At 50.2% G+C, this 10,325-nt stretch overlaps 1 protein-coding gene across 11 annotated transcripts in view; it reads left to right on the top strand.

Annotated features, from left to right (window-relative positions):
• Positions 1-10,325, top strand: part of ARHGEF9 (Cdc42 guanine nucleotide exchange factor 9) — a 204,617-nt gene that overhangs the window by 131,652 nt on the left and 62,640 nt on the right. For all 11 annotated transcript variants that reach the window (XM_015626398.3, XM_033514029.1, XM_015626405.3 and 8 more), the window contains one exon: positions 2,688-2,867. In XM_015626398.3, the coding sequence (XP_015481884.1) occupies positions 2,688-2,867 (180 nt within the window). The remainder of the gene's footprint in view (positions 1-2,687; positions 2,868-10,325) is intronic.

Below are 10,325 nucleotides of genomic sequence, written 5' to 3'. Positions count from 1 at the left end.
CCTGGCCCTGCTCCTCAGAGCTGTCATTTGTGCCTGGGGCTCGGGAAGGGATTTTTGCAAAGTCGGCTGGGAGGGTTTGAAGCTCAGTCCCTCTGAAGTTGGGGCTCAGTGACGTTCCTGTGGCAGGTTGTCCCCAGAACTGGCTGTGTGTGAAGTGACAGCAGAGTCTCTGTCAGCTGGAGCAGAAGCAGCAGGGACACGGCTCCTGCGTAATAGCTCTGTTCCTGGTTCCTCAGCACTGCAAAAGGGACTAAAATACCCAATGGCATTAACAAAAGGAACAAGTGTCAGGCCAGCCCGATTCATTTTTTGACAAGAAAACTGATTTTTGAGCCAAAGAGAACGTACTCTACTGCATTTACTGAGAGGGGCTGAATGCAGGATCACTGTGAGCCACGGCTGGGAGGTGGCCATGGGGAAAGGAGGACGTCAGGTATTACTGGGAGATCTCTGTGACACTGGAATAAATATTTCATGCTGTTCCACAAATCTCTGGTAAGGTCCCTTTGGGAATAGTATTTGCAATTCTGGTCATCTGTGTTCCAGAAAAATGCAGGCAGGGTGTGTGGAAGCCTGGAAGGGCTGGTGAAATGCCTGGGGGAAGGAAAAGCTGGGGGCTGGAAGGGCAGAACCTCCTTACCTGGGAAAGCACACCTGGACAGCATCCAGAAATATGGCAGAGGGGCACTGGTGAAGGATGAGAGCTCAGTGCTGGCAGAAGGAGAGAGAAATGGTTCCTGCTCTCAAATGTATTGTGGGGTCTGAAGTCTCGTCCCTGCCAGATGTGTCCTGGGGGTCTCTGTGCTTTAAACTGATCCCTATTTATGGGAGCATCCAGGAACCTTGACTGGGAGCAGAGAAGGGGCTGTGAGGAGGCACTGGAACACCTCTGAGCATCCAGCTGTTGCACTGGGATCAGGACTCTGTACCTGTTACTTCTCCAGATGTGGCTCCCCAGCTCTGGGCTGAGCTGGGGGTCCATCACCCTCTGACTGCAGCTGCTGCTGGTTTGGGTGGGACTCTCTGGTGCCCAGCTGTGTCTCAAAAGCCCAGATGTGGGATAACCCCTCCCTGGAGCAGGAGGTGCCCTCTGCCACCACCTGAGGCCTTGGTTTCCTGCCTGGTGTCCCTTGTGAGGCTTGTGTGGAAAAGTCCCCTGTGTGACACACAAAGGGGACAGGTTTCTTCTGCAGCCGAGTTTGACTTAGAAGGGCCAATTTGTCAGAGTGAAAGTGGGAGGAACACAGCTTTACTTCCACTTTTTTCCCACTGACTGGATCCATCTGGGTTTGAGGATTAAAGGCACTGCCAGGTTAAGCCTCTCAGGTCTTGCTGCTTTGTGTGGCTGCCTACAACTGAAGGGCTGGAACTGCAGCTCCCACTGTCCCAAAACCAAGGAGTTCACATTTTTAAAGGAAAGCCAGTCCAAGGCAAATGGTAAATCAGGCCTTTAATGTGTTGGCTGGATTGTCTGCAGGACTTGAGTGTTCTCTGAGGCTGTGCTAGAAGGTCTCCTCCGAGTTCTCACTGTGCAGGCAGTGATTAACAGGGGTTTGGGGGAGCAGCTGTCATGAAGAGCTTCTACACTTGCACACCCCCAGCGAGGGGTTTTTGTCTGTGTGCTTGGTGTTCTGCCCCAGCTGAGGGGATGCTGGAGCTCACAGAGCCTCACCACAACAAGGGCTGGAATGGTCACAGGGTTGAGCTCTGTCCCTGTGAGCTCAAACTGGGCCTTGGAGGGAGCCCAAGTCCATGGTCAGGGTGTCTCAGTGGCAGAACTAATGAACGAGGCCCAGGATGGCTCTGACAGGCTGATGGGGAAAATCTGTATTTGCTGGGGCAGCCTCAGTGCTCAGCACAGCTCCTGCAGTGGGCAAAACAAACACAATTTATTACTCTGTTAAAAACCACACAGCTGTCAGTCAGAGGAGCAGGAGGTGTCCTGGCCATGGATGGATGGATGGATTGTGGTGTGGAAGCCACCAGTGATGGCATGATCCCTCCTGCCAGGAGGAGCAGGAGTTTCCTGTCTGTCACAAAGGAGGGTTTGACACAACCTGGGCTGTGGGTTCTGAGGCTCCCTGAGCTCCACAGGCAGAGATGTTCCCAAGCTCCTGTCAGATGCCAGGCTGGCCTCAGTCCAGGGTCCAGGGTCCAGGATCTGCTCCATGTGCTGTCCCCACGGGCAGGAGCAGCAGGGTTGGGCAGAGCTCGGGCTGGGCCAGGCTGGGGCAGGTCAGCAGCGTGCCAGGAGTGAGGGGTGTCAGTACATCACCAGCACTGAACCAGGCAGCCTCCAGTTTCAAAAAAACCCTTCTAAACATGTGCACTAACTTTGCTTGGATGTGCATGGAAAGCCTCCCCGAGCCTCTGACATTTCCACTGAAGTGAAAATTCCTTTGCAGGCCTGCACCGCTTGTTCTGGCTGGTTTTGGGATCTGTGCAGCGGAATTATCCCTGACAGATGTGCACGTGTGGGGGTGGGAAGGGAGGTGCCAGGCCCTGGGGGACACCCAGAGCTTCCCTGGCAGGGTTGGGAGCGGGATGAGGGTGGTGGGAACAGAAAAACGTGAGGGTGGAATCGGCACGGAGCCGATGTTTGGCTGCGAGCTTGGCTGCGTGTGCTGCTGTGCGTGTGTGGGGCTGGGGCTGCACACACTCCCTGACCCTGCTTTTCTCTCCCCAAGCTGATCAGTGGTGGTTCCATTGTCAGTGCTGAGGCAGTATGGGATCACGTCACCATGGCCAACCGGGAGTTGGCGTTTAAAGCAGGAGACGTCATCAAGGTCCTGGATGCTTCCAACAAGGACTGGTGGTGGGGTCAGATCGATGATGAGGAAGGATGGTTTCCCGCCAGCTTCGTGAGGGTGAGTGCTCTTCTGTTTTTTACTGCTCAGGACATCAAGGACTGAGCTCTTCCTCAGTTTTTAATGTGTTTGTTCTCCCTGATGCTGATTCCCACTTCACTGCCTGTTTTCTGTCCAAAAATGAGGAGCAAAGAAGGTTTCTGCTTGCTGCTGCCTCCCCAGGACATAACTTTTCCCCTCTGGTGCAGCTCCTGCGTCTCCCCCAGGTCTGGCCAGTGCCAAGAGTGAGAGATCCATGACTGGAACTGGAGCTGGGCTGTCCAAAAAAGCTAATTCTGTTACTCTGGCCTGGGATTACAAATTGTGTTTGGTATTTTAAGTCTGACCCTGCAGCCGGTGGTGGCAACAAGTCTGGAGAATGGATTTGTGTCAGGTGTGATTGAGGTGAAAACCTTCCTGCAGAAACACTCTCACCTGTGTCACTGACACATCTCTGAGAACAATTCTCATTTTGTTTGCTTAATTTAAACTCTGAAATATCCTGGGCCAGTTTAACCCCTCATTGCACTGTCTGCTGCTGATTTCTTTGTGGTTCTGGGGAAAAGATTTTTAAAAGCCCTTCAGTGTGGTGTCATAAACAATCTGTCCATGGGAGGTTTAAGAGCAGTCTGGAAAGCACTGTCCTGGCTTCTAAAAACACACCAAAAAACCAAATGAACCAGTGGCTTTAGGGTCACTTGTCTTGGCTGAATTCCCCACCTTGCCCTGCACTTTTCAAAGGTTGGAAGGATGAAATTGAGGGGAACAAAGGAGAGGGGAATCAGTGAATCTCAGACAAATGTCTGGAACAAATCCTGGATCCTCATCCCTGGTGCTGAGGGTCACAGCAGCCTGAGCAGGCAGGTTTATTTCCTGTATCCCAGTGAGACCAGTCCTTCCATCAGCTCTACAAGAGCTTGGCTATTCCATCTGGGAATCACTTGCTGAGGGCAGGCAGGGACCAGACACCTGCCCTTGCCCCTCCCAGAGGGGAACAACGCCTGGCTGTGCTGCCTTTGTGAGAATTAATATTTAGAAACAAGAGTTCTGGCCCATTTTGTCTGCAGGTCTTGAAGGGAGGCTGGAGGGAAAGATTTGCCCCCCAGATTTCCAGATCAGCTGGATGAGAAATGAAAGAACTGTGAGAGGAGCAGAGGATCACCCACATCATGAGGAGGCTCCGTTTTCCTCTGTTGTACTTTGAGCCCTCCTTTTTTAAGATGATTCTCTTCTTTTAAGAGAAGTTTTAAGATCAGAAAACTGCCTGATTTAGCCTGGGTGGTTCTAGTTTTACTTGCAGAATAATTGTTTTTCTTTATATCTGTATTGCTTCTCTGCAAGCACAGAAGGAAAAAGGAACAATATGTTGCATAGAATATGAATAACATTCAAGTGAGGGATGTCAGACAGACCAGACAGGTATAAAGCCAAGTAGGATTGATTTCAGGATATTTCAGACTTCAGGCTTCTTGTAAGGACTAACAGGAGTGCAAGAGAAGATCACTGCACAGTTGGGTTCCTCTCAAAGTCCTTTGAATCACTTCTGAGGACAAAACTGGGCTGGGAACCCAGTTTGCAATGAGATGTCTGACGCTTCTTGCTCTCCAGCCAGATCATCTGAAAACCTTTGGCAAAGCATTTGGCACTCACGAAATCTCATAGCAGGGAACTTCACATTTGCAAGTGGAGAGGAAAACAGGAACCTGCTGATTCCCTTGGCCTCCTTTACATGACAGCCAGGGGTGGGAAACAAAATTTCTCCTGAATTCCCTGTACACACAGCAATTGTTGTCTCCTTGCTCACACCTGCACTAATCCTCTTAGGAGCTTGGGACTTGGGTAGAAAGAAGGTGGGGAGAGGAAACCACGGAGGTTTGGGAGCTCAGGAACTTTCAAGGAGAAACTGGATGATAAAGCAATGTTTTTTTGGGGGGAAGAGAAAGCACAGCATAGGAGAAGTCAAATTTGGAGCCAGCAGGGAATGGTGAATGATTTCTGCAGGGAGCTGCTGCACTCAGGGAGAAGGTTATGAAAACCCCTAAGTCAGAAAGGGGGATAAAAACTCCAGAATTAAATTTAAGAGCCAGCAACGAGCTGGGTTTAGACAGATGAAGGTGTCTGTGGTGTATTTTAGTGCCTGTTCTGAGCACACTGGACACCCACAGGGTGCAGCCGTGGTTGCTGCACGATGTCTTTGAACATCCTGTCAACTTCCAGTGGTCTGACAGGTTGGGAGGTACAGCTGGGGAAAAAACAGCAGGAATTTCAAGCAAGATTTCACATTCTTGTGGTGGAAATGCCACTTTTTTCTCCTCTGTGGATGGCAGAGCCTGGGGCTGTCTGTACATCATGGGCATGAGATGAGTTTTTGCATAACCTTTGACACTGGCTCAGAAAACCAGGCTGAGTGTTGGTAGGGAGGGATTTACAGCAGAGAACAACAGTCCAGGGCTGCCCATGGATCCATGGCTGTACCTTGAGGTCTCCTTTAGAAAGCACAGCAAACCTCAAAACAAAGTTCTGATTGCAGAGCCTCTCATCAAGGCTCCAAAACAGCCCAGGTGAGACACTCCAAACACAGGAAATTAAACACAAGAAATCAAGTGGCTTTGTGTTTGGGCTCTGACATATTTGCACTGCAAGAGAAATAAAAAGAGTAAAGCTTATGGATGCTGTGCAGTGGAATCTTCCCTCTGAGACACAGCAGAGTGCCCCTGTCCTGGGCAGAGAGGGGGATTTATTCCTGTGTAAAGCTCTCCTCAGTCTCTCTGGATACCAGACTGAGCTTGCAGAATATATTTCTCCTCACCTCAGCAATGCTGAGTCTCCCTCCCTTATGTTACTAAGCCAAAGTAAAGAGCAGAACTGGGGCTGAGGAGCTTTTACTGCAGCTTTCATAGTGCCTGGTGACCAAGGAAGGGAGGAAATGGTCCTCCCAAGGCCTGAGCAAGGAGGGGATATCAAATCTTGGTGTCCTCTTGGAGAAGGTGCAGGGGTGGAGGAGTGCAGGGGTGGCAGCATTCTGTGTTCTCTCTCACCACTGCCTTGGTTCCCCCAAGTGTTGTAATTTTAGATTGATTTTCCTGCTGAAAAGCTGCCTTTGACCCACTTTATTTTCTGCTGCTAAAGGAGAAGAGCTGGATAAATTGGAATGAGCTTTTAAGGCGCTGGGGAGAAGGAGACTGAGAACTCAGAGCCTGGTCCCAGTGCCTGGCAGCTCGTGCCTTTACTGGGCTGGTGGGTTTAGATTTTAGCTGTGCCTGCTCTGTATTACAGGTGTAATTCCCCATCTTTCTGCCCCATCTGCTGCCTTTTGCCTGTAAAATGTGATTCTGTCTTGTTGAGCTCATCACTCAGCTGTTTTTCCCCTGCTGCAGCCCTTGCATTAGCATTCCCTCAGAGCCAGGGGCATCAAGGTGAGATTTCCCAAAGGAAGGGGCTGGAGCTGAGCTGTCCTCACCTGTTGGATGTGTTGGGATGTGCTGCAGTGCCTGCTGCAGTCAGAGCCTTCGAGAGGAGATTTGATTCTCCTGGGGCAAATCCAGCTCAAAAATAGCAGTGCTGGAGGTAGGGCCTGGCATGGGCAGCACTGCATGGACAGCTGAGCTGCAGTTTGGGGTTTCCTAAAGACAAGGAGCATCTCAGCATCCCCAGAGCTCCTGTGCCACCTGCAGCTCAGACAGCTCCCCCAGAGGGGCACACACAGGCGCTGTGTCCTTCCCTGGACCAGCTGCTTTGGAGAGAAGTGCAAAAACAGAGTTTTGGAGCCTTTCTTTGAGTCAGGCAAACCAGGCAGGAATCCCCACAGCCCCTCCCAGGCACAAACCTGCAGAGCCCCTTCCCTGGCCCTGCCCTTCCTCACCCTGGCAGGGCTCTGCAGTGAGCTCTGAGCTTCTGCTGTGCCACCTGTGTGTCCCACAGCAGGGATCAGCCCTAATTCCCAGTCTTCTGGAGCACATCCAGTTTGCTGCAGTGTCCAAGCAGCTTTTGGTCCCTGCTGGAGCTCCAGCCCCTGGGAATCTGTGTTGGGATTGCAGGGAGCAGAGAGGGAGCACAGGGAGCTGTTCTTGTTCACCTTTTGGGGATACAGAGCCTGAGGCTGTCCCTGCACAATCCCCTCTTGTCTCCTTTGCCAGGAATGAATAAAAGGTGTTTCTCACCTTGAGTAAAGGGAATTTCTGAGGAAAAGTGGGAGTGTGACACTGCACAGGACAGCCCTGGCAGCAGCTCAGGGAGTCAGGGAAGGGGCAGATCCTGCAGGAGTGTGTGGATGGGTGGGAGAGCCCTGAGGCTCTGTGCTTCCATGGATTCCTGCAGGTTTGGAGCCTCTGGCACTGCAACCCCCTGTGCTGGCCACACTTGTCCTGCCCAGTCCAGATTCCCTGGAATGGCAGTAGCTCTCTGGAAGGATGTGTCAGTGTCATTAATCTGCCAGGTTCGTTAATTGTGAGCGAGAATCCAGAGCGGCACATCAGCTGCTGGTTTTGTTCTTGTGAATATCCACTGGAAACAGGTTAATAATCCAGCTGGCTGGTAAAAATGTTTGGTTTCTTGTGGTTTCTGATCATTATGAGGAGATCAGGCCTCGGTGCCTGTTGAAGGAAAAAGTCCTCTCCATCCAGTGCCTGCAGTGAGCAGGGTAAATCTGCAATAATTGCAGGTCACTGATGCTGGCCCAGTGCCATTGGGTGATTTCATGCACCATTTGGGTAAAGCTGCAAGCTGATAAATTGTATTTATGGAAATTTTATATCATAGAATCACAGCTTGGTTTGGGTTGGGAGGATCTCAAAGCCCACCCAGTGCCACCCCTGCCATGGCAGGGACACCTCCCACTGTCCCAGGTGCTCCCAGCCCCAATGTCCAGCCTGGCCTGGGACATTCCAGGGATCCAGGGACAGCCCCAGCTGCTCTGGGAATTCCATCCCAGCCCCTGCCCACCCTGCCAGGGAACAATTCCTGCCCAAAATCCCATCCAGCCCTGCCCTCTGGCACTGGGAGCCATTCCCTGTGTCCTGTCCCTCCATCCCTTGTCCCCAGTCCCTCTCCAGCTCTCCTGGAGCCCCTTTAGGTTCTGGAAGGGTCTCTGAGCTCTGAAACCACCTTGCCACAGGTCCCTGGGTGTGTCAGGCACGCTCTGCCCTCAGTGAAGCTGTGCTGGCTCTCACCTCCTTGTTTTCCATGTGCCTGGATGTATTTTCCAGGAATGTGCTCCATGCTCTTGCTGGGCACTGAGGTGAGCCTGCCTGGCCTGTGGTTCCCTGGGTGTTCCTTTTTTCCCTTTCTGAAGGGATATCAGTGATAGAGAACATGAATTAGCACAAAGCCACCATCAGCTCTCCCTGCCTCCCAGAACTGGTCCTTAGGGAAAAGGGCTTTTTTTTATTTGATTATTTTACTTTTATCTGCCTCTGCAGGTTCTTGCATTACGCAAGAGCTGGTCATGACTTCCCAATTAGGGTTGAATTTTGAAATAGGACTGGGAGCCTCATGATAAGCCTGTTCCTCTCCACATGGAGGGGCCTTTCAATGGGAAACATCACGTAGGACCAGCATTATGCAACTGGATTTTTTTTTTTTTCTGTAGTTTTCACTGATTTCTTTTAATTAATTCTTGACACAGAGTGCTTGAAATGGCTCTCAGGGCTTGTTTGGCTGCCGGGCCTTTTTCATGGCCTGGGGGAAACCCTCCCAGTCCTGTTTTATTTTACAGCTCCTGATGTTTTGTATTACAGAGGTGTTTAAGGAGACCTTGGATTTATTATTGTAGGGTTGTTTATCCTTAAAAGCAGTGCCATTGGATGCAGGAATTCAGTCTGGGATCCTGGAGAGGCTTCTTGGAATCTGAGTAACAGCAGAGCTGAGAAGCTGCCAGGGAGCTCCTGTCCCATCCCTGCTCCCTGGAAATCCTCACAGGGATGGCAGCCACCCATCCTGAGCTGGGAGTGCTGGGGAGATGGGGTTAAAGAGGGACAAAACAAGAGTTGTGAGGTTTTTTTCTAACACTGGAGATATTTGCACTGAGGGGTGTTAGTGAATTTGTTCTGGTTGGAAGGATGGGGAGCACACAGAACTTTTTCCAGGTGTGGGATCTCAGCTGTTCCCAGCAGGAAGGAGGGAAATTCAGGAAATCCAGGCATTTTTGGGAGCCCCATGTGTGTGAAACAGAGGGATCACCCTGTTAGAGCTGCTGGGCTAAAACAGGAGCGTTCACAGCTTTGTCTAAATCAGCTCAGTCTGACATTTCAGAAGCTTTTGGGCAAGGCCAGCATCTCCCCAGAGTGGCTGTGCCCACCTGGCTGTCACCTGCAGCTCCACCACTGCTGATGCATTTCAGTCCATATTGAAACAGCTCCATGAGTTTTTCCATGATTATCCCTGGGTTTGGGTGAGGAAACCTCCTCCAGCTGCAGGGACTGGCCCAAGGGCAGTGCCAGAGCTGCCACTGCACCCCAGCTTTTGTTAGTCATGGTCCCAACTTCCAGTGATGCCCTGGAAGAAAAATCCTTGCTGGAATTTCAGAGGTTTAGGTGGAAACAGGAATGGGATTCATCCTTCCAGCAGCAGCAGAGGCTGGAGAGCACAGGGTGGAACCTTCAGCTTCCTCTGGAGCTGATAAAATCGTTGCATTTGTTTTTAATCTAAGGCAGAAGTCATCTAGATTAGAACTGTATTTTTTTTTCCCTTTGGGAACATGGATCCTAGCAGGAAGGAGCAAAAATTTCATTAAGGAAGAAAGCAGGACTCCTGAGATTCTCAGATGAGGAAGGAGGGAGTGCTCCTGCTGTGCACAAAAAGATGCCTGAATTTGAGGAATCATGAAAGTTTGCAAGTTTTCTATTTGCCTTGAAGTTTCAAAGCCCTTTAGGATTCATGACTCAGGCTTACACACACTTGCCTTGTAATGATTAGATCTTTCTGGCTTTTTTTTGAAGTGAAACTCAATTTTTTTTCTCATGATCACCTGACTCCAGGAGGAAGAGCTTTAAAAATATGCTCTGCTGCCAAACTGGCAGGAATGTCATCAAACTTGGTAACAAGCTGTTCCAGTTGGGTTTGGGAAGGCTGCAAAATCCTTTTCTGTAGGAGAAGAAAAGCAGGGTGACAAGTTATTTTAAACTTCACCCAACAGGGTTTAATCCCCACACTGGTCCTGGATTTTCCACATCTCTTTGCTTTGGAATGCCAGTGAAGCTGTCACCAGGACATGTCCCTTGGAGGACTCCCTGTGCCATTCTGTCCTTCCCAGGACCCATTTGTCCTTCTCAAGGTGCCCCCAAGTTTTCTCAGCACTGAAATTGGTGGCACTGATGGCAGTAGTTGGCCACCGAGGTCACTTAGCCCAACAGGGACATTGCTCAGCAGCAGCACTTGTATTTTTATTTATTTTATTTTATTTTATTTTATTTTATTTTATTTTATTTTATTTTATTTTATTTTATTTTATTTTATTTTATTTTATTTTATTTTATTTTATTT

This window comes from Parus major, chromosome 4A (assembly GCF_001522545.3).
Source record: "Parus major isolate Abel chromosome 4A, Parus_major1.1, whole genome shotgun sequence".
Classification (NCBI taxonomy): domain Eukaryota; kingdom Metazoa; phylum Chordata; class Aves; order Passeriformes; family Paridae; genus Parus; species Parus major.
This window is presented reverse-complemented; position numbering and strand designations above follow the sequence as displayed.